Genomic DNA, 27,608 nt, shown 5'->3' with positions numbered 1-27,608 from the left:
GAAAGAATTTGAGACCTTCCTTCCCAATGTCTCCCAAACTGTATCACAAGAGCAAGTTTACTCCTTGGCCCAAAGCTGACAGGGGAGCCCCAAGGATTGGTGGAAGGAGCTGTGTGGATATTCGTTGCTGGGTCATGTGTCTGGAGGTAAAGAAAATTTAATAATGGTTTTGGGGACAAGGGAAGGACATTTATCACAGTCTAGAAGTATGTCAAGGGAGAAGGAAGCTGCTTAGAAGAAAAAAATAAAATCCTATCCTTTGAGAGCCCAGGCTCCAAGTTTCAAAAATGCCAGCACTCAATCGGATTTCATCTTCTTCTCGCTTCTAAGCCTTTCTCCTCCATTTCACTCTGAACCAGTTGCTTTCTTCATTTTGGCATCTCGGTTCAGTTTCCTACCAGCTGTCAGGAAATAACTAGGACCTTTTAAAAGGATAAATTCTTTTTTCCTCCTGCTTAGTTTCCCATTTCTGCCTACCACAAAAACATCTGGTGAGTCTAATTTTAAGTAATCAACCTTTTCAACATGGTGTTAAAAGATATATATCTGAATTTGCATTCATTTGTAGAAATGCTTCCTGGGAGCCATTCATTTTTCATCAAGCTCCCTGTGCTTTTCACTACTTCCTGCCATCCCCCGGTGGTCAACCTGCCTGAGTAAGCAGCTCTATTTCACCCCCATCTCTTGCTCAGCAAATGTGAAACCATTAGCAAATGTTAATAATAGTAACCCATCAGACTTCATTATTTCACTAATGGAATCTGTCAAGGTCAGCCATTGATAGCTGTTAATGACCACTTTGTTGACAAACGGGGGGTAACTGCAACAATATTCATTTTAAGCAAATAAAATATGTTCTGATGAAGAATTCATTCTCCCCAGTTGGAATCCAATTAAGCCAGCTTCTGCTGGAGAAAGGCTCACTCAGATCTCTCCACTTAAGAATATGGTCACAGAAAGAACATAGTTTTAAGCGGGACTTCTTTTGATAAGTCTTTTCCTCTTTAGAAGCAAAGAGCTTTCCTTCATCCAAAAGAAAAATAAAGGAGATTGTTTGGCAATCCTTCTTTGCCCCATCTCAGGCCCCAGCACACAAACCCACACCCACAGGTCTTCCCGCCACTTTTCCATGGTTGACCCCGTGTGCTTGTGTGCTAATTCGCTTCAGTCCTATCCAACTTTTTGTGACCCTATGGACCATAGCCCACCAGGCTCTTCTGTCCCTAGGACTCTCGAGGTGAGGATACTGGAGTGGGTTGCCGTGCCCTCCTCCAGGGGATCCTCCCAACCCAGGGATCGAACCCGAGTCTCTTACATCTCCTGCATTGGCAGATGGGTTCTTTACCACCTGCACCACCTGGGAAGCCCAGTTAACACCATGGTTTAAATTTGTTCATGTTACCACTGAGGATCTTTTTCATGTAGGGAGGGGCTACACTGTGTAGCATGTGGGATCTTAGTTCACCAACCAGGGATCAAACCCTCACCCCCTGCATTGGAAGTGCAGAGTGTTAACCACTGGACCACCAGGCAAGTCTTGGGGATCTCTTCTTAATTAGTGTGGAGGTTTCCATGTATTACAGAGCAACATAAAGTAGACTTAGACCTCGAGTTAGAAATCCAGACAGGGGAACAGTCAAAATCCTTACTAATCTATATGACGCAGATACCAACCAAGGACCCTATAGTACAGTGAGACACAAATATGTAAACAAAATATAATCTGAAGCAGATAAAAGGGCTATGAATGAATGGGACATAGTATCAATATCACAACAGTAATAATGGTAACCATTTAGAGAAGATGTTCAGAAAAGACTGAGAATTTTTATTTCAACTGAAATTTGGAAAATAAGTAGCCACATAGTAATATCTTGAGGCTTTGGACAAATTATTAAAAACTTTGTTGCAGAGATTTGTGTGTGATTATCTGGGAGAGAAAAAATGCCTACAAATGGTAAGTTACAGTAATATTTTTTTCCCATATGTTGAGTACTGCTGTCTCCTTGGAGAAAAGTAGTTTTTCAGAGTGAAATAATTCCTGATCCTTAATATTGATAGAAAAGGATAATATGACATCACTGCAAGTTCTTACTGCAGACAAAAGTTATAAATGTTTCTTGTAGTGAACAAAACTCCCAGTCTTTTAATTCATGAGTTCAGTAGAATGAAAACCCAAGGGTCAAGGTGCATCTGTCCTGCTTTTCTCAATAGTTACTTTTTCCCATCACCCATCTTGTCTAGCTTATGAAGTGGCCAGGTCAGATCCCTGAACATCATTCTTGCCATTTTTCTTGCCTCCCAGAGTCCATAGCTAGGTCTTTTGTCACTTTGGTATCGCCTGATTTCATTCCTTTTTTCTCCATCCCCTCTGCCTTGGCATTCATTCAGGACTTTAACTTTGACAGGAATAGTGTTATATTATCTAAAGTGGCCCAGCTTATTCCCATTTCCAGTTCACGCTTGTGTCAGTGCCCAGTCTAATTTGTAAAGCACAGATATAACCAGGTCTCTCCCCTGCCTAGAATCTGATTGGCTCCTTCCTGGTTCATCGTGCATCACGTGTGACATGGAAAGCCCATCAAGAATTATTTCCTGGGACTTGCCTGGTGGTCCAAGAGTTCAGACTTCACCTTCCAGTGCAGGGAGTGTGGGTTTAATACCAGATTGGGGAGCTAAGATCCCATATGTCTCGGGGCCAAGAAAACATAAAACAGAAACAGCATTGTAACAAATTTAGTAAAGACTTTAAAAATGGTCCACATCCAAAAAAAAAATTAAAAAAAAAAAAGAATTATTTCCTGCCTTTCTACTCCATCTCAAACCCTGTGTGTTACCTGCAACTCCTCATTGTGTTCTGATCTCTTTCACTAAGATGCTCCCCCTGTCTGGGGCATCTTCCACCTCTTTATTATGATCACTGCTCTTCTTCAAGGCTCAACTCAGTACTCCCTTCTTCCTAAGATCCTCCCTGACAACTGAGGTGCTGGTCCTGGAGGAATCCTTAGCACCTTCCTTGTCCAAACTCCTGCCTGTTTACCAAGCAGTTTCTCTTGGTTATGCTCTATCTCCAAGTCATTGCATCCAAAACTGACATTACTTTCTCCCTAAAACTTGTTCTTTTCTAGTTCACATTCTATGAGGGGTAAGTACCACCCCACAAAGCTAAAAACCTTCAGTCTTCATTTTTCTTTCTGTCCTCACATCCACACAGGTCACTATGATCTACTGATTCTTTTAATGTTTTATTAATCCCCCACTTTCTTTGGCTCCATAGCTGTCACTTCTCACCTTGTGTTTGACACCAGCCTCTTTACTGGACTTCAGTTCAGTCACTCAGTCGTGTCTGACTCTTTGCAACCCCATGGACTGCAGCATGCCAGGCCCCCCTGTCCATCACCAACTCCCGGAGTTGATTCAAGCTCAGGTCCATTGAGTTGGTGATGCCGTACTGGGCTAGTTCCCTTCTGATCCATCTTCCACATTGCCAGGCCTTTCAGCCCATCATTTCCATTCTCTGCCTTAAGTCATTTAATGGCTGTATGTCGCCCTCAGGATAAAGTTAAAACTTCTCCAAATGGCTCACAAGGCCCTTCAAGATGCGACTCTTGCATACCTCTTCAGGCTCATCTCTCCCTGGAGGATCCTTACCTCATATTGAATTACTTTCACTTCTTATTACATGCTGTGCTTTCCTGTCTCTAGGAAATGTATTCAATTTGTCTGGATAAAGCCTTCTTTTTGAGGTCTCAAGTGTTTGGTCACTTTCTACAGAAAGCTTTCTTGATCTGATCCCCAAATCTAAGTGTCTCTCTGTGCTCCCTGTTGTACCCCAAAACTGCTGCCGCCCTAGAATTTCTTACCATTGTCAGTAATTCTTCCTACTGAACTGTAAACTCATAGCAGGGACTGCTTTGGCCAAGGGGGTATCCTTGGGGCTCAGCATCATGCCTGACACTTTGGGGCTCAGCATCATGCCTGACACTTAGGAGACATTTGAAAAGTATTTTCTGCGTAAATGATAAGTCATTAAATAATGATAGCCCTTTAACCTAAGTTACAAGCTTTTTCATAAAAAACCCTGATCCCAGGATGTAAATATTGGGTTGACCAAAAAGTTCATTTGGGTTTTTCCATGCCGTCTTGTGAAAAACCCAAACAACTTTTTGACCAACCCAATACTTTGTGAGTACTTCCATAAGAACCACCATACAAGCCCCATTCACTCTAATACTTTGTACGAAGAGTTGAAGAGGTTCTACTAGAGAAAGGCAAGCTGATCTTACCTTTTACCAATTTTAAGGTATTTATAAGACCTGTATTCACCCTAAACCTAACCCAAGCCACAAGGGAAGCCCAAAAGTATTGGAGTGGGTAGCCTATCCCTTCTCCAGTGGATCTTCCCAACCCAGGAATCAGATTCTTTACCAACTGAGCCATCAGGGAAGACCCTGTATTCACATAAAAGATCGATATTCTGTAAGGTTGAAGGATAGCCAAGCCCCACATCCATTTAGAAGACTCATTTCTATTCAGAACCCTGCAATTTTTACCTTCAGTTTCATAGGTTCATAGCGAATGAAGTAACATTCTTACATCTTTACTTCCTATCTGTCTTTGTTGGGAAAAAGAGAGGTTAAGTTATGAGGTTTATGGAGGGAGGAGGGTTCAGGATGGGGAACACATGTATACCTGTGGAGGATTCATTTTTATATTTGGCAAAACTAATACAGTTATGTAAAGTTTAAAAATAAAATAAAATTTAAATTAAAAAAAAAAAGAGTTCACTGGAAAGATAAATGCAAGCACTAGGTACAACTTTATTTCAAGTCCTTTCTAAATCGCATATTAGGTTGATTAGAAAGCCATGAGGGATTACTGTCTTATTTTAATGAGAGATTTTTATAGAGAAGAACAATTCAAATTGAGTACTTTTACAAGGAGGTTAAGAATCATATTGGTAGGACACAAATGCCTGAATCTTGTTCTTAACCCATTATTCAGAACACTATCATTTTTCCAAGAGAAATTTATAACCAGAGATGAAGCAGGACAAAAGATTGCTTTGTTCTACCCTCTTTTGCCCTAAAATCCAGTCTCTTATCTTGAATGTCAAGAAATATACCAGCAAGGAACAAGTTGTAAGAATAAGACAATGGTGACTAGAGGAAAGACCATTTTTCCCCAGAGCCCAGGGTTGTTTAAGACATTTGGGGACTTATTTTTAGAGGCTCCATCCACATAAACTTAAATATGTAAGTTTTGTTCAATGTGGCATATTAAGGTAGCTAGGTAGCCAGCTCAGCACTGATAGTTAGAGGTTACATTGTATAGACACTAGATGTTCATTTTGAAAAGGTTACATATTTGTATTTTGGATCCTTTTTTCCAGGTTTAGTAGTTTTCATAGGCTCCAACTTCAGACCTTTTTAGGGAAAGCAAGCTTTGCGGTTCTGTCCCCAGGTACAGTTTCTCTGTCTATACGGAATAGAGAGCAACCAATATCATAAGGAAAAAGCCAAAGAAAAAGGTGGCCAGGATACCCCCCAGTAGGGAGCCCCTTCCCATTCCAGACAAGGGAGACACGACCTTCCATACCACCCTAATGAGGTTTATTTAGGGGTCTCACACACAAAGAATGTTCTATGTTGGATCATGTGACACTCACCTTTCCGAAGATCAAAGATGGCTCAAGAGCAACATTTTCAGGCTTCACCCTAACAATTCAGTGAGTGTCCTTGAACCTAACCGATCCATAGCATCACTTCTCCCAGGAGGCAGAGTGAGGGTAAAGGGGTGTATTACTTTTCTAAGCTGCCATACCACAAACCGGTGACTTAAATACATTTGTTTCACAGTTCTGGAGGCTAGCAGTCCAAAATAAAGGCCTGGACAGGACTGGTTCCTTTTGAAGGCCGTGGGGGAGAGAGTGTTCCATCCTCTCCCCCAGCTTCTGGTGGTTTGCTGATAATCCCATTTATTCTTTGTTTTGCTAGATGCACCATCCAGTCTTTACCTTAATCTTCATATACTGTCATCCCTGGGTCTGTCTGTCTCTGCATCCTAACTTCCCCTCTCCATAAGGTCAGACATACAGGATTAGACATAGGGCTTATTCTAATGACCTTCTTTGAACCTGATCATCAAGGAAGTCTATTTTCAAATAAGGTCATGTTCACAAATACTGGGAATTAGGACTTCAACTTATTTCCCAGGAACACTCTTTAACTCATAACCTTAAAACAGGGGCAGGTGGCAGCAGGTGGGTGGTAGGGGGGAGGCAGAAGTGATCTATGATCACTTGACCAGAGGCCCTGATCTGTTTTTCCCTTGAGAATTATCTAATGTTAATTTTATGATCACATACCTGAACCTAGGAGTCTCTGCTGACTTCTCTTATTAGTGACGTATACCATAAAATCCCTGGACAAAGCCTAGATAGAGCAGAAGTAGGGCCAGACCTGGAACAGTGATATTTTATTCTAATAGAGGTTCAAAAAAAATAAATAAATAAAATCCACCACTATTGGAAGTCCTAACAATGCAAGTCAACTCTAGCAGTGTCTGCCTTGAGCCAGTACAAGCCTGAAATAAGCTAAATAGCTTATTTCTATTTTGCTTCTAAATAGTTCTGCAAGTTCTATTATGTGCCTTGTTGTAAGCTAACAAAAAAATCTAATTAACTAAATTCTAACAAAATCTAATAAGCAATCCCAACAAAAGGGAACACTAAAGGTATGACTCACAGCCACCAAGAAACACCTAAGCCATTTGTAACACCACCTGCTCGAAGATTCTCTTATTCTCAGCGCGCTGATCCTCCTGTAACAGTTAGTTAATGTTTCTGTCCTCTTCACACCACAGGAGTTCAAGTTCAGCTAATATCTGTGGGCATCTCCTGAAAGATGACACTGCAGGGGAGGGAGGGTCTTTCCACTTTATCTCATTAAATCCTCACAACAACTCTGAGGGACAAACTTGTTAGCTAAGAATCAAATCCCAGGGCTTCCCTGGGGGCTCAGTGGTAAAGAATCCACCTGCCAATGGAGGAGACCTGGGTTCAATCTAGCCAGGAAGATCCCACATACTGTAGGGCAACCAAGCCCGTGCACCCCAACTACTGAAGTCCATGTGCCCTAGAGCCTGAGCTCTGCATCAAGAGAAGCCACTGCGATGAGAAGTCCGCACACTGCAACTAGCAAGCAGCCCCCTCTCACCTTTGCTGCAACGAGAGAAATGCCCAGGCAGCAATGAAGACTCAGCACAGCCAAAATAAATTTAAAAAAAAGAAAGAATCAAATCCCAGACTTGACACTGTGTCCAGAGTCCCGAGATACCACCACCGCCCACCCCACCCACCCCACCCCCCAATCTGATAGGAAGATACACGTGGTGCTGATGACCACAACCCGTCCAGCTTAGTCTCTCAGGCTGGCTCCCCTTTATTCTTCCAGGTATAAAAGTAAAGAAGAGCCTCAAGGTGCTATTACAAAGGCAGACCCTTTGGAACTGGAGACTATCTCTTTCCAGCCTAGCAGAAAAAAGTTATTAATGACTCTGAGGACTAGAATAAAAACTACAGCAAAACTCTAGAAAACCGGTCATCAGGTCCACACATGGGAGACATATGATCTAGAGAGGAAAGCAGTGAGAGCCACAGATGCGGTAGAGGGCCCCCTTAGGGTCTCCACCTTAGGGTCTTGGCAGAGGCTGCTTCCCTGGTGACCAGGCAAAGCAAAGAAACCGCAACCTCCGCCGGCACCTTCTCCAGCCAGTGGGCTTGTTCAGGCCAACCAGGGCTGGGGCTGCAGAGCTTGGCCTCCACAGCACATGAGAATCACCTGTGGGGTTTTAAAATCTTCTGTCCCGGGCCTCACCTGGAGCTCAAAGTCAGACTGTGGGCTCGGCCCAGGTGTCAGTATCTTAAAGCTCTGAGATGTTTTAAATGTGCCCCAAGGTCCAGAACATTGAATGAGAGCACACGGGAAGCAGGGGAGCGGTCAGCTGGTCCCTGAGCTTTCTCTCCTCCTGCTCCTCCCAGCCCTAGGGCCAGGGGAGGGTAAGCTAGATCAGCAGCCCACGCAGGTGCTCAGAGAGGCATCCAGGCAGGCTATGGACGAACGGGAATTTTGGGCGCACATTTTAATGCTAGAGATTCTCTGCACTAAAGTCCTTCTTCCTTCCCAACCAAAATCACCAGGAGGCATATGGGCTAGGGTGTGAGCTGTGTAACCCCTTCTCCTGGCGTCTCCATAAGCTGCGGCACAAACTCAAACAAAAGATACTTCGGCCTATGAGAAGCAATTCGATCAAGGGAATGTGTCCCCCAACCTTTACTCAATAATTCAGAGGTAACACAGCCTACAAAGGAACAACAGCAACCACGAAGATGGATATGGGCAAAAAAAAGCGGTAACATAAGAATCCTCAAGAACTTTATAAAAAATAAAAAAGCCTTACACTATTATGAGAAAATAATAAGACAACTAGTTACAAAGATATGTAACATGTTCATATATGGGATAATTTGACATCGTTAATAGCACAACTTAAAATACTAGTTTTCCCTTAAATTAAACCCACAGTTTCAATTCAAAGATCAAAAGGATTGGAGGAACTTGACAAAGTTGTTGTCACTGTTTATGAGAGAACAAAATCCATACACCCATGGCTTGTCTGAGGAAGAGGAAGGACCAAGGACAAAGGCGCTGCTTCCCAACCCCAGCCTCCCGCCTGTTTATTTCCCCCCACATGACCACAGCTGTGAATGGCACTTCAATAGCACAAATAAAGATGAAAATAAGGCCACTTTTCATATTTTGGAATAGTTTTCTTTCTCACAGGAGAGTTTAAAAATTAACACAGTAAAAAAAAAAAAAAAAAAAATTAACACAGTATCCTAGATGAGCATCAAAACCCATGAAGTTTTGAAGGATTCATCAGGTGAATCCCACTCCAAACACACAAAAGCAATGCCATTAAAACAGTGAGGGCAGGGAGGGCTGTGCACAAGCAGAGGCTGTGTTCATGACCCGGAGAACTCCCCCCACCCACTGACCGTCTCCCCGAATGTCCTGACGTACGGCAATACCCAAGTATCTGAGCAGGAACCACTCCAAGCAATGTGTCCTTTTCTGGGGCTGCAGTAAAAATTGTCACAACTGAGCAACACTTTGGTCAGATTTTTTAAGAAACACATGAATGTATTACTTCCAGTTTCAGGTAGAAGTCTAAAATAGGTCTTACCGGACCGAGTCAAGGCATTAGCAGGGCCACATTCCTTCAGGGAGCTCGGGGACAAAGTATCACCTCGCCCCTTCCAGCTTCCAGAGGCCAGCGGCTGCCTTCTTCAAAGACCTGGTCGCTCTGATCTGACGCTCCCCCTCTCTCTTCCACTTTAAATTTCCACTGTGATTACAGTGAGCCCACCTGAATGAACTGGGATTCTCGCCCTGGCTGAAGATCAGCTGACTGGCATCCTTAATGCTCACCTGCAACCTTAACTCCCTTTTGCTGTGAAACAACGTATTCATGTTCCAGGAGTTGGATGTGAGTATTTCAGGGCATCATTATTCTGTCCCCCACAAAATGTTTCAGCGCAAAATTTTAGTGGGCTGGAATTAGTTAAACCATGTCTCTGCTACTGTCACAAAGTTTAGAAAAGCAGTGAGCATATAATCAAGAAGTTCACAGTTTACTTGGCCATATCCGCCACTACTCAACATGCCCAAAAGGTTGTTAAAAGGAGGGTCTCTCTCCCCTTTAGTCTAAAACCATCCTACCCTTATAAACTAAGTGGAAAAGTGAAAATGAAAGTCACTCAGTCTTGTTTGACTCTTTGCTACCCCATGGACTATCCATGGAATTCTCCAGGCCGGAATACTAGAATAGGTAGCCTTTCCCTTCTCCAGGGGATCTTCCTGACCCAGGAATCAAACCGGGGTCTCCTGCATCACAGGCAGATTCTTTACCAACTGAGCTATCAGGGAAGCCCAAAACTAAGAGGACAACTGAGGAATTTTTCAGAAGTCCCTGTTTCCATGGTATGGAAGTTATCTATATGAGAGTGTTCTTCTGGTCTGACTTATTCTAAGAAGAGTTTCAATTTTAATGTGTAACTGGCAAATTAACTTCTTGGACCATAAAGACAGCTTAGTGCCAAAGAATTGATGCTTTCAAACTGTGGTGTGGACTCTTCAGAATCCCTTAGCAAGGAAATCAAACCAGTCAATCCTAAAGGAAATCAACCCCTGAATATTCCCTAGAAGGACTGATGCTGAAGCTGAAGCTCCAATACTTTGGTTACCTGATGCGAAGAACCGATTCACTGGAAAAGACCCTGATGCTGGGAACGATTGACTGCAGGAGGAGAAGGGAGCGACAGAGAATGAGATAGTTGGATGGCATCTTCAACACAATGGACATGAGACTGAGCAAACTTTGGGAGATAGTGAAGGACAGGGAATCCTGGCATGTTGTAGTCCATGGGGTTGCAAAGAGTTGGACACGCCTTAGCGATTGAACAACAACATAACTTTGTAGAAGTTAAATGAAATCTTACTGAGTAGTAATTTTATTTTCACTCACTGAAAATACAGTCTGGGAGAAATCAAAACCCAAAGTTCTTCATCTCAGGCTTCCTTAAACCGGATGGGAAGTTTAGAGGTCTTGGCCAACCAGTGCGTGCATGCGTGCTCAGTCACTTCAGTCATGTCTAACTCTTTGTGATGCTGTGGACCATAGCCCACCAGGCTACTCTGTCCTTGGGATTTCCCAGGCAAGAATACTGAAGTGGATTGTCATTTCCTCCTCCAGGGGATCTTCTCTGATGAGTTTTTGATAAAAGAGTGGGAAGCTACAAAGCTCTACAAACCTAGCAGTTCAAGGAGAGAGTGGCTAAGACAGGAGGGAGATACAGAAGGGTAGCTTAAGTTAGAAAAGGGGGTCACTGGTTGGTGACTTTCCGTGTCCCCCTCCTCCAGGGACACTGTCAGAACAAGAGCCTACCTATCTGTGTGGCTATTGCATTGATCTGTGTCCAAGGGGAGTATGTCTGCCACCCACGCTGAGAAAGACCCTGCTTGATCACAGGACTTAAGAGCCAAATTAAAATGTGTTTGAGCCTTCTGGTAGAAACAATGTCAGTTTAGCAGTACAGGGACAGTGACCCCAAGAACATGGCAAGATGAGAAACCTATAAGAGATGGGAGTAAAGAAGAATCCACTTAAAAACACTTTAAATTTTTTTTTTTTTCCACCAACAGGAGATGCAGTTTATTTACACCAGCAGCTATGGGGGCAGGGCGAATACACAATGCAAAAAAAAAAAAACCTTTTTAAAGCTCTAAACCTATGCCAAGCTAATTGAATAATGAAAAATTGGTCTGGCGTACAGATGTTTTGTTTGGCTTGCACAGTGTGTTTTTTTCCTTAATTGAACCTGATCGTCCTTAGACACTGTTCAGCTTACCAAGCACTACTCTTCCATCTTCTTATACCCCAACACAGAACTCAGTTATATGACTACGCCAGTGTCCTGTGCATTCAAGTTCACACCTGTTAGTATGTAATTTCCAGAATGATCTATGTATTAAATAGTTGAGCATGTGCTGACTGCAGGGATGACAGAGAAAGAGGACAATCACAGGAAGGAAGAGGCAAGTAGCAAAAAGCCGGGAATTGCAGCACTGTCATCTTTGAAAAAGGCATTTCCCTGCCCCTAGCCCAGTAGGTCCGGTGAGATGGGTATCCGGCATAGTCATAGCCGGCCATCTCTTCCAACAAACCTTTCTGTATTTGGAGAAATTCCCAAGAGGCAGAACTCAAATTCCCAGCCTTCCTTGCCAGTCAGACATTGGCTCATGGCCGAGGTTCCTCCAAAGAGCAGCATTTGGCAAAACTGTGATATGGAAAAGAGCAAAGTGAAAACCACAGAATGTCTTTGCCAGCATGGAGGTAGCTGAGGTGTCAGGTTCCCAGTGGCAACAGAATTGAGTCCCTGGTAGAGACGTGACATTGATGAAGCAGGAAGCTCTGATACTCAGTGGACGAGGAAAACAGAAGTTTCCTCATCATACCAGGTCTGCAATGAAACTTTGGTGGTTTCAGCCACAGCAGAGATTTTCACATAAAATGAAGGACTCTGCACATTAAGAAAGGCTGTTGAACATTTTTCTCTGTTATTTCTGTCTGCTAGACAGAATAAGACTTAACAAGTTAAGACCTAATATTTACTACCAACAGTAGGGCAATTCTCATTTATAGTCCTCATGAGAATTCTTTAATGGGGATACTATTAAATAATCCCCCATTTTATGGGAGAAAAAGCTCAGATGGATTAAGTGGTTGGCTTAAGGTCACAGGGGCTCCAAACTTGAGTTTTCTGAGTCGAAGCTGGTGGCTTTTTCTTCTCTATCAGTGGTTTTCAGTGTGGGTTCCAGGGATCTCTGGGACACTTTCAGGAAGTCTAGCCAAGCTAATACTATAATCATCACCAACATCATCATCGTCATCAACACTGTTATCATCATATCCAAAGGAAGCGAGATCACTGTCCTGAAGAGATGTCTATACCCGCCCCACGTTGTTTGCACCATTATTCACAATAGCCAAGATATGGAAACACCTAAGGGCCCATGGGTGAATGGATAAGAAAATGCGGTGCGTATAGATATAGAGGGAATATTGCTCAGCCATTAAAAAGGATGAAATCCTGCCTTCTGTGACAACATGGATGGACCTTGAAGGCATTATGCTAAATGAATGTCTGGCAGAGAAAGACAAATACTGTATGATCCCACTTACATGTAGAATCTAAAATCATTGAACTTTTACACACAGATCAGAATGATGGTTACCAGGGGCTGAGGGTTGGGGGAAATGAGAGTACAAACTTCCAGTTATAAGATGAATAAGTTCTGGGGATCTAAGGTACAGCGTGGTGACTGTAGCTAACAATACCATATTGTATATTTGAAAGTTACTAAGAGCACAGCACTTTAGTGTTCTCACTGTACCAACAACAAAATGGTGATTTTATGAGACAAAGGATGTGTTAACCAACCTTATTGTGGTAAACATTTTGCAAAGTGCATGTGTATCAAATCATCACATTATATACCTTAAACTTACACAGTGGTATATGCCATATATCTTGATAAAGTTGGGGAAATAAGGTGTCATTTTCTCTTTTCCCTTTCATTGTTTTATGAGGGTGCAGTGGAATTTTCCAGAGGATACGTGGCATGTGATGTAACAGGCTGAAGCAGAAGCATGTGTGAGAATCCAGCTGTCTTCCATTAAGTCAGACATAAAAGAAATTTCCAAAACTGCAAAACAGAGCCATTTTTCTCACTGTTTCGTTCTGGAAAACATAATTATTTTTCATAAAAATGTTATTTATGTTAATATGTAATGGGTTATTAATTTTGTTTTAAAATGGATTGGTAAATTATTATTCTAAGTGGTCTCAGCTTTCTTCTCTAACACAAGAAGTATTTATAGATATAACCCACAGAAACAAAAACTCTTTGGAGTCCCTAATAATTTTTCAATGTGTGAAAGAGTCTTGAGACCAAAATATTTGCGAATTACCATCCTGCATTGTTGTTGTTAAATCGCAAAGTGGGGTCTGACTCTTTTGTGACCCCGTGGACTATAGCCCACCAGGCTCCTCTGTCCATGGGATTTTCCAGGCAAGAATATTGGAGGGGCTTGCCATTTCCTTCTCCAGGGAATCTTCCCGACCCAGGGATCAAACCTGCATCTCCTGCGTTGGCAGGCGGATTCTTTCCCACTGATCCACCTGGGAAGCCTGCCATCCTGCATTATACCTGCCTTAAAAAAATATCAAGATTTACCTTAACTGCATTTTAACAATTTGATGCCAGGCCTAAACCTAGATTTTCTGCTTACACCTCTGTATGCTCTTCCTCCCTAGTCTTGATTTGGATTGATGAGTTCATGAATGACAGCCAGAAGTCTTGAATCGCAGTGATTATAGACTTAAGCACTTTCTTCCTGTCAGTTCCTAAAGTACCTAGTTCTCTGTATATTCAATTAATATTTGATCACTGGATGAATGACTAAAATAGGTTGCTATCACAGAGAGAGGAACTGCTTCTTGTCGCTGACAGCAACTGAACTCAGCCCTGGTCAGCGCACCCTGGCAGGTGTACTACAGCCCTCTATGTTCAGCAATAGTATACCTGCCCCTCTACCTTTGGACTTGACCCCTGTCCAGAGTCTGCTGCTAGGTCGCTTCAGTCATGTCCGACTCTGTGCGACCCCATAGACGGCAGCCCACCAGGCTCCCCCGTCCCTGGGATTCTCCAGGCAAGAACACTGGAGTGGGTTGCCATTTCCTTCTCCAATGCATGAAAGTGAAAAGTGAAAGTGAAGTCGCTCAGTTGTGTCCGACCCTCAGCGACCCCATGGACTGCAGCCTACCAGGCTCCTCCATCCATGGGAGTTTCCAGGCAAGAGTACTGGAGTGGGGTGCCATTGCCTTCTCCGTGTCCAGAGTCTGTTGACCCACAAAACCCAGCTTAACCACATAGTGTCCTACACAACTCTTTCCCAGAGACACTAACCCACAATGACCATCACATTCTGACATCGCGTAGGAGGGTTTATCCACATCACCTGCTTCTCCTCTTGGTCTCATTCTATCCTACACTGCTATCTTCTTCTTTATTTATTTAATTTTTTTTTTTTTACTTTTTAATTTTAATTGGATTATAGCCAAATAACCTCAAGTATTCTTGCCTGGAAAATTCCATGGACAGAGGAGCCTGGCAGGCTACGGTTCATGGAGTTGTAGAGTCGGACACGATTGAGTGCATACACATAGCCAAATAACAATATTGTGATAGTTTCAAGTGGATAGTAAAGGGACTCAGTCATACAGATACATGTATCCATTCTCACCCAAATGCCCCTCCCATCCGGGCTGCCATATAACATTGAGTAGAGTTCCCTGTGCTCTACAGTAGGACTTGGTGGGTTATCCATTTTAAATATTGCACTGCTCTCTTTCTAAATCACCTGTGTGTCTTTTGTTTTCCCTGCAAGATCTTAGGCTTCACAAAGGTTCTCAAAGGTCTTCTGTGGTATACTCAGAGTCAAGCATAGTGTCAAGGACATTATAATAACTGCTATCTTAAAAAGTTACAAGATAATTCAGACACATTACCTTGTTTTCTCACCAAGGCCCTATAGGTAAGTTAGGGAAGGCCTCTTTTTATTATCTCCACCTTACAGAGGGAGGTGTCACAATTAAGCCATCTTCGGTCACCCAGCTAGTGACTGACAGAGTCAGGATGCAAACCCGTGTCTTGTGATGCCTTATTCTGTGTTTTCCTCACTCTCTTGTGCTACTTTCCTAATATGTAACCTGTGTAATTTACCTGAAGGAGAACTTTGAGAAAAACAACAACCCTAGATCTAGGTTATGAATCAGAACAGACAGGAATAAACCCAGGTCTCCTGATTCTCCCTCAGACACTGCATTTCTCAGCATCTTTTCCCTGTGATTATAGCTGTTGAGATGGTCAGCTCGTGTGCTGGTTAATCCTCTATGTAGTTTTCTCAGAAGGTATACAAGTTAAGGATCCCGGAATTATCTGATTTCCCTCTCTCTGCCCTAGGTGGCTAACTGGTAAGCTCATTTATTGTGTTTTTCTGGCAAAAATGAAGGATAACATTATGAAATAATCCAGTAAATTCAAGTTATGTCTATAAGAATTATTATAATTTACCTTTGTAATTCCTCATCTTTTCTCCTCTTTCCATTCATTCATTCAATCAGTCCCACAAGCATTTGCCCAGACCCACATATGAGCAGCGCTGCGTTAGCTACTGGAGGAACCTGCAATAAGTAAAACAATCGATGTCACATAATCGAATATCATAATGAGATTATCATCTCATGGTTGAAATGGCAATTCTAGAGAAAAATTCTAAGGCATTAGAAGAGTGGGTGAGCTCAATATAAATGATTTATGGGGGTGATGAAGGTCTATAGCAATGCTGGAGATGCAGAGACCTGGGTCCGATCCCTGGGATGGGAAGATCGCCTGGAGGAGGGCACGGCAACCCACTCCAGTATTCTTGCCTAGAGAATCCCATGGACAGAGGAGCCTGGTGGGCTACAGTCCATGGGATAGCAAAGAGTCAGACACAGCTGAAGCAACTGAGTACACACGCTCACATAAAGGTCTATAAAGGAAAAAGGCTCCTATTTTAGAGAAAAACAATTAGGGAAAGGCTTCATACCAGGGGTGTCTTAAAAGAATGATGTCATGAGATACGTCTTAAAAGAAATGTAGACTATGGTCTGGGAACATGATCTCCATCTATAGCCCCCAGATCACCCCCAAATCATCATACAGTCAAAGTAAAAACAAATGTAGCCACAAGACAAGTTGCCTTGCTCCACACACCCAGCCAGCTGCCACCCAGGTCCTTGCTACAGAGAAATTCTGGAGCCCCCCAGGAGCTGGCAGAGCATTTCAGGGGAGAGAGTGGCATTGGAACTGATCTGGGGCAAAATGGAGAAGTGAGACTGTACCTTCCAGATTCTGCATACAGAGCATCTTCCTTCCCCCGAGGTGCTCAAGGCTTTTACGAACAAACCAACGTGCTTTAGATACCGCATTTCTCTCTGCCCTGCATCCCCAGATATTCTCAGTATTTCTCTCCTACAATGTGCTTCTTTCCAAGGCCTGTGCCCTCAGGAGTCTCTTCTGCTATGCACTTCTGTGTTTCCACAAGTTGAGCTTGGATTAATAGGTAACCCTCCGAAGTACTGCAGGTTCACAGAATGGGACCCCTTGCTCCAGCAGCGGGACACCGCCATGCCCCAAGTACACCACTGGAAGACACAGGTGGAGCAGGCAGATCTACTAGCCAAAGAGTCAGTTCAGTTCAGTTCAGTTCAGTTGTGTCCAACTCTTTGTGACCCCATGAATAGCAGCACGCCAGGCCTCCCTGTCCATCACCAACTCCCGGAGTTCACCCAAACTCATGTGCATCGAGTCAGTGATGCCATCCTACCATCTCATCCTCTGTCATCCCCTTCTCCTCCCACCCCCAATCCCTCCCAGCATCAGAGTCTTTTCCAACGAGTCAACACTTCACATGAGGTGGCCAAAGTACTGGAGTTTCAGCCTCAGCATTAGTCCTTCCAAAGAACACCCAGGACTGGTCTCCTTTAGGATGGACTGGTTGGATCTCCTTGCAGCCCAAGGGACTCTCAAGAGTCTTCTCTAGCACCACAGTTCAAAAGCATCAATTCTTTGGTGCTCAGCCTTCTTCACAGTCCAACTCTCACATCCATACATGACCACAGGAAAAATCATAGCCTTGACTAGACAGACCTTTGTTGGCAAAGTAATGTCTCTGCTTTTCAATATGCTATCTAGGTTGGTCATAATTTTCCTTCCAAGGAGTAAGCGTCTTTTAATTTCATGGCTGCAGTCACCATCTGCAGTGATTTTGGAGCCCAGAAAAATAAAGTCTGACACTGTTTCCACTGTTTCCCCATCTATTTGCCATGAAGTGATGGGACCAGATGCCATGATCTTCGTTTTCTGAATGTTGAGCTTCAAGCCAACTTTTTCACTCTCCTCTTTCACTTTCATCAAGAGGCTTTTTAGTTCCTCTTCACTTTGTGCCATAAGGGTGGTGTCATCTGCATATCTGAGGTTATTGACATTTCTCTCGGCAATCTTGATTCCAGCTTGTGTTTCTTCCAGTCCAGCGTTTCTCATGATGTACTCTGCATATAAGTTAAGTAAGCAGGGTGACAATATACAGCCTTGACATACTCCTTTTCCTATTTGGAACCAGTCTGTTGTTCCATGTCCAGTTCTAACTTGCTTCCTGACCTGCATTCAGGTTTCTCAAGAGGCAGGTCAGGTGGTTTGGTATTCCCATCTCTTTCAGAATTTTCCACAGTTTATTGTGATCCACACAGTCAAAGGCTTTGGCATAGTCAATAAAGCAGAAATAGATGTTTTTCTGGAACTCTCTTGCTTTTTCAAGCCACATGTAATATCCTTTACAGTTCAAGATATGACATAAAGAAGACAGAGAACACCACATGGCTGTGTCAGAATCGAGAAAGATGAATAATGACATTAAGACCAGATCACAGAGATCTTACAGAGTGGGCTCGAGCACTAGGGACACTGTTTCTGCACATGCCTTCTAAGCCCAGAGGCCCTGAAGTGAGTTGTCACATGTGAAATTCATTCTTCAGGCTTTCAGGAGGAATCACTCCAAAACTCTATCCCTTTTTAAACACATGGAAGAAAAGATATAGTTCTTCGAAGACGTATGTTGGGCAGAGATGAAATTTTGTAAATAAACCTTTGCTCTTGAGCACATGGCTAAATATACGGTCTAGAAAAGGACACTTTTCCGTTGATGGATAGTGTGACGTCCACTTATTATCAATACAGATGACAAGTTGAATGAAAGAATTTGAAAAGTTTCTCTGTTGTATTCCAACAAGAAAATGAGACTCTGATCATTTTTTTCAAATTCCATCATATCATTCAGATTCTATCTGGGCTTCATGACATATGGTCAAGTGAAGAAGGTGGTGGAAAGACACTGATCTGCCTGGGATGAGGCACCTGGATGGACTTCCAGGTGAACTGTCCACAGCTGAAAACACACCTTCAGCAAGTCAGAATGCAGTCTCTTGACCTTTCAGTGCAAGATGGTCACACTAAAAGCACAACTTCATTGGGGCTGAGGGTGGGGGGTAAATCAAGAGTTTGGGATTAACATATATACACTATTATATAGAACAGATCATCAATAAGGACCCACTGTATAGCACAGGGACCTCTACTCAGTATTCTGTAATAACCTACACAGGAAAAGAATCTGAAAATGAATGGATATATGTATATGTATAACTAAAGCACTTTAGCTGTATACTTAGTAACTATGTTGTGGCTGTTCAGTTGCCCAGTTGTATCTGACTCTTTGCAACCCGATGAACTGTAGCCCTCCAGGCTCTTCTGTCCATGGGATTTCTTCCCAGGTAAGAATACTGGAGTGGGTTGCCATTTCCAGCTCCAGGGGATCTTCCCAACCCAAGGATCGAACCCGGGTCTCTTGCATTGGCAGGCAGATACTTTACCACTGAACCACCTGGGAAGCCCTAAATCATCTGTACACCAACATAAAATAAAAATTAAATTTAAAAAAGCACAACTTCTGGGCTATAAACACAATGGAAAAGGAATGAGGGTCAGAAGAGCAAGAGGTCATCTTTCTAGGAAGCAAGGACAGGGAACCAAGGCCACCAGCTTGGGCGGTGAGTGCACAACTGCATGTCCTGTGGCAGACTTGGAGCATTCCTTCCAAGAATCGTATATGGACTGGGGCAGAATACAAGCTTGAAAGGCTTTTTGGACATTTAGTCATAGTAGTTAAAGAATTGCGACAAAGACTTGGAGCTTAACATAATAACCTCACTCAACACTTTTCTCCCCCAGTTAACTACCACTCTCCATCAATTCTCCACGTTGCCTTGCTGTTTGCTGAAGGAAGTTGGCCTGAGTCGGTTGGAAAATTAATAGATTTATTTAATGAAGGCAAAGGGCAGAATTGTTAAATTTTACTTGATTTGGTTTTATTTCACAATCAACACTTTTTACTGCACTTTTAATCCTATACATCTTGGGTTCTTGACACCGGTTGTAGATTAAGATCAGCTAGGTGTTCTTTTGTTTTAATAATAATGTCTTAGCAGGACCTGAGCATTAGTATTGTTCAAAGTACTAACGTCAGAACTTCTGGGAATGGAGCCCAGGTGATGAAATTTTCAAAAGCTCCCCAGGTAATATTAATATGCACACAAGGTTGAGAATAACTGCAATATAAAAAAGAAACTAGGTATTGATTATAAGGATTTCAGTTTTTAAATATCTGTCTGGCTTCAAAGATAATGTCTCACTAGAGAAAGTTTCGACTTTGAGAGTAAAGAATGAAAAAGAAAACATCAAGGTACAGAGGATCATTGGGGATTGTGTGTGTGTATTCTATAGGTAGGGCACTGATGTAATTCAGGGGTTATTAACAGCCTTGGGAGCAGGAACTTTTCTGATAATCTAATGAAGGCTCTATCTTCTCTAAAACAATGTACATATACATAAATTTTGGAAATTTTAGGGCTATCACCGTGTTCCTACAACCAATGTTAAGGACCTCTGATACAGTCATAGACTGTTATAACTACCATAAAAGGAACAAATAAGCAGGTAAAACAAATCAGCCATAAGAACTGAAAAGCCTAAGACTGGGTCTTGATTTTGCCCCTAAATTGCTGTGTGATTCTAAACAAATTACCTAAGCTTGCTAAACCTCAGTTTTTCTATAAAGCGAAATGTTTATCTGCCTATAGGGCAGTGTGGATAACATTTTTACAATTTTGTAAAAATAAAATCAATCCAGAGTAAATGAATAACTGTAAAACTACTTTGAAAAGCTACAGTTTATTAATAGAGATATGCAGGGGCTTCCCTGGTGGCTCAGTGGTAAGGAATCTGCCTGCCAACGCAGGAGACATGGGTTCGATCCCTGACCTGTGAGGATCCCACATGCTGTGCAGCAACTAAGCCCACATGCCCCAACTACTGAACCTGGGCTCTAGAGCCCGGAAGCCACAATTACTGAGTCTACGTGCTGCAACTACTGAAGCCCGGGAGCCCCAGTGCCTGCGCTCCACCCATGGCAAGAGAAGGCACCGCAATGTACTCGTGTACTGAAACTAGAGAGTAGCCCCTGCATGCAACTAGAGAAAAGCCCAAGCAGCAGTTAAGACCAAGCACAGCCAAAAATAAATAAAAAAATAAGATTATTTAGGGAATAAAAAGAGATATTCAGAATTTATCTAAGAAGAAACATACAATTTCCTGGGTAACTGACATGTATATCTGGCTTTCCCTGTTATGTACACCTGCCTTGTTAGCAGACCATCGATTTATAAGGAATTCAGCAACTCTTGAGCAGACTCAGAGCTATATTAGAAGCTCTGTACTAGAAGGATAGTTAAGTCCCAGCTCCGGTTGGCCTATATATGCAACCTATCTCTCCCTACGCTACGATGGGTAGCCTGCTGTTACCATGTGTGGTGTTTTCTGTCAAACTGCTAGTAAATCCATTCATATTACTTAAAAAAAAAAAAAAACTCATGTATTAAAATGCAAAGGAAGAGTAGTAGTTTCAGGAGAAAGAAACCTATGAAGCAAAATTTGGTCTTTGAGGCCCTGGGGATTCCCACTGGCTCCCTATCAGAGAATCTCTGCTTCTTATTTCACAAGGAAACACTGTCTCAGAAATACCTTCAGTCCCAAGGTATTAAAGTGTAAAAATCTAGGACTGAGAATAAAGTTTGCTTTTCACAGTCAGTGCTGCAGAGTTAAGGCCATTCACCCTGACTGTGGTAAGATGTTAACCAGAGGGGCAAACTTTGTATGCAAATTCTAAACAGGGTTACCCTAGAAGAAAGATCATCAGCCGAAACCTTCATGTTCCTGGGTGTCTAAGGTTCCTATTCACTTCATTGTCTTAGTCTTAATAAAAGGAAATAAGCAATGCGCAAGGAGCATCTGATACTGATACTGAATTTCGTTGGCTGTTTTCCACTCCTCAGAAAAATATATTAAAATGCAGAGTAGCTCAAACTACTGTCTGTTTGTTCATAAAGGAAAACGCTTTATGTGCAGAAATTTCAAGTGAGAGGCGATCTCAGGTCTTCAAAAGCAGCTATTATCAAACAAAGCAACCAGAAAATTAAAGCACTGTAGATGGCTCTGACCACAGTCTCGGCTATCTGCCAGCTTCTCCATCGCTCTTGGTAGGAGCGTTTTTGAATTGCTTATTGTGTCCACAAAGTCTCTCTGAGTGTTCTGCTTCTTTGACGTAAAATACCTCCCCCTCCTTTACAGACTATTACTTTAACTGTATAGTTAGTCTCTCCCTAAACCCCTGTTTACCATCTGCTCTGAGCGAGGCACTGAGAAGAACGGTATCTGAGAGCATTCAAGGTGTTTCTGTTACACGTAAAGAGGAATGGCCATTAAAGACCTAAGCACTTCATTCTGTCCCTCCCAGCCAAGGTCCCCCGAGTCGAGGACCCACCTGTGCCTCTCGCCCCACCCACTTTACAGTAGCTCTTCACCCCAGACCTAACGGAGGAATCTCGGCTTCTATGGTCATTCCTCTCCCTCCCTGACCACAGAAGTTGGGCCATTCTGGAAGGGTGTATGTATGAGAAAGAGAGAGAAAATGTCTTCTCCCCAAACAAGGACACACATTTGAATTCCAAATGATTGAAAATGATTGAAGAATTTGGTCTCTTAAGCAATCCTATATTCTGGTTAATTGAGAACTGCCACTTATATAAATTACCAGGTCACATACAAATAGGGCAAGAGGCTCTCAAGGTGGTGACTTCCTCTGTATTAATAAGGAAAATGCACAGCTAAGAGTTGAATAACAAAATAAAACACTTTTTTTGGATGGTTGGTATTTTATTTATGTGTATCATGACAAATCGTAATGGCTGTAATTCATCACATTAGAGAAGCAATCAACAGTTCTAGCTGGACAGAATTAAAATTGATTGAGACCCTTCGTCACCCTGGCAGAAGATAATAATTACATCATTATTTATTAACTATAGAGCCAATAGCCAACAGTCTTTTTAATTTCTTTTGATTTAAGATCTAATATACATTAAAGTGGGGTTCCCTGGTACCTCAGTTGGTAAAGAATCGCCTGCTATGCAGAAGACCCTGGTTCAATTCCTGGGTTGGGAAGATCTGCTGGAAAAGGGATAGGTTACCCTCTCCAGTAGTCTTGGGCTTCCCTGGTGGTTCAGCTGGTAAAGAATCCACCTGCAATGATGGAGACCTGGGTTCAACCCCTGGGTTGGGGAGATCCCCTGGAGAAGGGAAAGGCTACCCACTCCAGTATTCTAGCCTGGAGAATTCCATGGACTAGATAGTCCAACAGATCACAAAGAGTCAGACACTACTGAGCAGCTTTCACTTTTTCATACATTAAAGTCCAGAATATACAAGCAAAGCAAAATATGACAAAATTAGGGGAAAATCAAGTGAATGTATTTAATCTGAATAATCCTGGGAGAAGGCTGCTCTTGTGTTTACGTCCCGTTGGCAGAACATCTACTCTGCACTGAACACTCTCCTGGGTCCTCTGCATCTTTGGTTCGTTTTATCCTCACCACATCCATGGAAGCATATCGGTTGCATCCATTCTAAGTAGTGAACAACTACACTAACAAAGATTGTGTAGATTAATACAGGCAACACCTTCTATAGATAGTGCAAACACCTAGAAAAACAAAACACTCTTCTTAGAAACCGCATCTCAACTTGCAAAGGAGCAACAGAGACACAGACATAGAGAACAGACTTGTGGGCACAGTGAGGGGAAGAGGGTGGCACGAACTGAGAGAGTAGTGTGAAAACACACACATTACCACACGTAAAATAGGCTGCCAGTAGGGATTTGCTGTATGACACAGAGAGCTCAACCTAGTGCCCTGTGATGATCTAGAGGGGTAGGATGGGGTGGGAGGTAGGACGGAGGTTCAGGAGGGACGGGACATATGTATACCTATGGCTGATTCACGTTGATGTATGGCAGAGACCAACACATTATTGTAAAGCAATTATCCTCCAATTAAAAAAAGTATTTTTTTCTAAAAAGGAGTCTTTTGAAGGATAAGCAAAACTGGTATGTATCCAAAACGTCAGAGGATGTTCCTGTTGGAACCACATTTCTTCCATCTCTTCTTGGCCCACAGCATGTTCCCAGAAACAGGCCAGGGACAGAGAGGAATGAAGGAAATGAAGAGTCATCACGCACACCGAGTGTCCTTAAGAATAGTTCTGATGTCATTTATCTCCACCTTCCAAGAATCCTGGGATGGCCTTGCACAGACAAGTGACAGATACTGTCAGTTCAGTCTGTGACCATAATGGCCAAAGTCACTGAGGAAGATTTGCGTCCAGCATTACAATAACTCAAGCTGATGTACCCTCCTTGCAAGGATGGCCAGTGTGAGGTGACGTGAGGTTAGGACAGTCCAATCCCTGGTTGGATGGAGATGAACTCAACGGAAGTTTTCCATGGGTAGCAAGAGTCAAGCAAGCAGTAGCTCCTGGCATGGGAATGAAACTGTTGTTGGCTGGTTTGTGACCACTTATTAGACTCTAAATGGTGGTCGGAAGCAAGGACCAGGGCACCCCCTGATATACAGTTCTGAAGGAGCTGAAAACATGGGCAGGAGATAGAAACTTTTTGCTGACTTTGTCCAGGGTGCTGCTGTGGTTTCTACCCTTCATGAAGGAAGCAACCTTAAACTAAGCTATAAAGAGCATTTGAGGACTTCCCTGCTGGCGCAGTGGTTGGGAATCTGCCTGCCAAAGCCAGCGACACGGGCTCCATCCCTGGTCCGGGAAGATTCCACATATGAAGAGCAACTAAGCCCATGCACCACAGCCACCGAGCTGGCGCTCTAGGGTCCATGAGCCACAACTACCGAACCCCACTCACCTAGAGCCTGTGCTCCACAATGAGGGAAGCCCTGAAATGAGGAGCCCATGCGCCATGACAAAGAGTAGCCCCTGCTCACCGCAACTGGAGAGAGCCCACACAAAGCAATGAAGACCCGGCACAGCCAAAAACAACTAAAAAAAAAAAAGAATATTTGATTCTTTCTGCATCATCCTGATCATCCTGATTCTTCCTTTATGACAAACACATGATTTCCCGGCCTGACCATTCCCAGACCAGTAAAGGAAGACATTCCCACTTCCCCAAAACTGTACAGTGATGGTGGAAGAGAAACTAGCATGATTAGAGGCCAACTGTTGCCTTTATTCCCTCTATGCTTTCCTCTGCCTGAGCCTAACAACTCTAAAAGTTCCCCAAATTTGAGTGAAAAGGCAACTTGACCATGGACTCAAATTTCCATATGTTTGGCTTATTCTGTCCCCAAATCTTATATGTGTCAATAAGAAAAGCCCGTGGCTGGTAATTTGTTTGTAATCCACCCTTCTGAATGCTTTACTTACAAAATTATTTTAAAAAATATATAATACCTTTTATGGGACATTAGGAATGTGGGTACCAACTCTGTATTTAATAATATTAGAGAAATATTAAATTTCCATGTAGAAATGGGAATGGTATCATGATAATATCAGGATTTTTAAGAGTTCATGGCTTTTATAAACACACAAAAGTATTTACAGATTGAATGATATGATGTCTTAGATTTGTTTCAAAATAACATGGGAGGGTTGCAGCAGGTGGGGATATGGGTGAAACAAGATTGGCCTCCAGCTGATCATTGTTGAAGCTGGGTGGTAGGCTCATTGTGCTGGATTTTGTGTTGTGGTGTTTGTATATGTCAGAAGTTTTCCATAATAAAAATATTGTTTTAAAAAAATGAATCAAAACAGGTTAAAGTTACTTTAAATTCACATTAGAAAATCATATTTTTCAAAAATGATTAAAAATAGATGCAGTTATATGATTTAACATTAAATGAGATTTAAAGCTATACATAAAATATTGTCCGCATATATATATATATATATTTACATATGCATGTAAATGGAAAACTAAAACTACGGAAAAAGCAAATTATGGGTGCCCCTGAATGGCAAGAATACATGTTATTATTCATAACTTGTTACTTTTTTTTTTCATTTTCCTAATTTTCTAGAAAGAAATACATTAAGTTTTTAATTTTATGAAGTTATTTGTATAAATTACGCTCGTGATGCATAAGGTGAAAAACAAGAGTTATAGAACTGTACATGAAATAGAATCTGAATTTGTTTTTAAATATGTGTGCATGGTGTATGTGTATCTAAAATAAACATCATCAAATTGTTAAGGATGATTATCTCTGAGTGATGGCATCATTGGTCTTTTTTTATTTTCTTAGTCTGTTTCTTCTTCAGTTAATATCTTTGTCTCAGTCTGTTTCTTCTTCAATCAATAAGTGTAATTTTATAATCAGAAAAACATAGCATAAGAAAAGTAATTTATTGCTATTTCTTTATAAGTAAAGGATTGTCTATGTAGGACAATATAAATATAAGGAACTATGTAATGTATACTTAATGAAACAGATAAGTAAGTCCAAGGGAATTTTAATTCTCTTTGAAAGTATATGTTAAGCTTTTAAACAACGCTGATATAAAATTGTTCTAACAGCCACCATTATGCGGTAACACTCTTGCCTTCATATACTCACTTCCTTAATAATCGTGGCTCATTTTCCGTCCATCTCCAGGTATATCCATGCCAATACCAGTCTTTGGGCTCCAGGACGATTCCAAAGTCTTTAAGGAAGGGAGTTGCTTACTCGCGGATGAGAACTTTGTCCTGATTGGCTCTTTTGTGGCCTTTTTCATTCCCTTAACCATCATGGTGATCACCTACTTTCTCACCATCAAGTCGCTCCAGAAAGAAGCCACTTTGTGTGTGAGTGATCCTGGAACACGGACCAAACTAGCTTCTTTCAGCTTCCTGCCTCAGAGCTCCCTGTCTTCGGAAAAGCTCTTCCAGCGGTCCATCCACAGGGAGCCAGGCTCCTACGGCAGGAGGACTATGCAGTCCATCAGCAATGAGCAGAAGGCTTGCAAGGTGCTGGGCATCGTCTTCTTCCTGTTTGTGGTGATGTGGTGCCCCTTCTTCATCACCAACATAATGGCTGTCATCTGCAAAGAGGCCTGCAACAGGGATGTCATCGAAGCCCTGCTCAACGTGTTCGTTTGGATCGGTTACCTCTCCTCAGCAGTCAACCCGCTGGTGTATACACTGTTCAATAAGACCTATAGGTCGGCCTTTTCCAGGTATATTCAGTGTCAGTACAAGGAAAATAAAAAACCATTGCAGTTAATTTTAGTGAACACTATCCCGGCCTTGGCTTATAAGTCCAGTCAACTCCAAATGGGACCTAAAAATAATTCGAAGAAAGATGACAAGACGACAGATAATGACTGCACTATGGTTGCTCTAGAAAAAGAGCATCCCGAAGATGCTCCTGCAGACAGTAGCAACACAGTGAACGAAAAGGTTAGCTGTGTCTGATGGGCTGGTTGCCATAGCAACCGTGGAGGGCAACACGGAGTCCGTTTTCCCTCTCTGGGAGGAGGAAAAACATTGGGAGACTGGAGAAAATTAGGCCAGTCTAGTGGAACCAACAATAATATCTATATGCCTCATTTTATTCTGTCAATGAAAAGCAGGGTTCAATACCACAAAACGTGCACTTCAAAAATATTCTGACAGCATTTCAGCTGTGAGCTTTACCGATATTATTTTTAACATTGTAAATGATGTGTCTTTAAAGTAATTAGCCTTTATTGTATAATTACAATGAGGCCATAAATAAATTAAATTGTCTTCTATTTTCAAGTGGAAACCTCGCTGCTATGTTGTCAATTGATGGCATGAGTTGGGTACCTTTTGCTGTAAATAAAAATAGCTCTAAATAGTGAAATATTGGTTACATATAATGGCCTCTTACATAAAGAAAA

General features: G+C 42.3%; 1 protein-coding gene and 1 long non-coding RNA gene across 2 annotated transcripts in view; one reads left to right on the top strand and one right to left on the bottom strand.

The window, feature by feature from the left end:
* The window catches only part of HTR2A (5-hydroxytryptamine receptor 2A), a 62,893-nt gene extending 35,577 nt beyond the window's left edge, over positions 1-27,316 (top strand). Inside the window, exon 4 of the mRNA XM_055542100.1 lies at positions 26,360-27,316. Coding sequence (XP_055398075.1) covers positions 26,360-27,159 — 800 coding nt within the window. The 3' untranslated portion in view covers positions 27,160-27,316. The remainder of the gene's footprint in view (positions 1-26,359) is intronic.
* LOC129624343 (uncharacterized) lies at positions 11,310-15,866 on the bottom strand. The gene is made up of 3 exons (XR_008700896.1): positions 15,759-15,866; positions 13,132-13,363; positions 11,310-11,899 (listed from the first exon to the last, which is right to left on the bottom strand). It is a non-coding gene; the product is annotated as an uncharacterized LOC129624343 (long non-coding RNA).
* Positions 27,317-27,608: the final 292 nt, after the last annotated feature.

This window comes from Bubalus kerabau, chromosome 12, assembly GCF_029407905.1.
Source record: "Bubalus kerabau isolate K-KA32 ecotype Philippines breed swamp buffalo chromosome 12, PCC_UOA_SB_1v2, whole genome shotgun sequence".
In the NCBI taxonomy this organism is placed as follows: Eukaryota; Metazoa; Chordata; class Mammalia; order Artiodactyla; family Bovidae; genus Bubalus; species Bubalus kerabau.
Note: the sequence above shows the minus strand (reverse complement) of the source record. Positions and strands in the feature narration are given on the sequence as shown.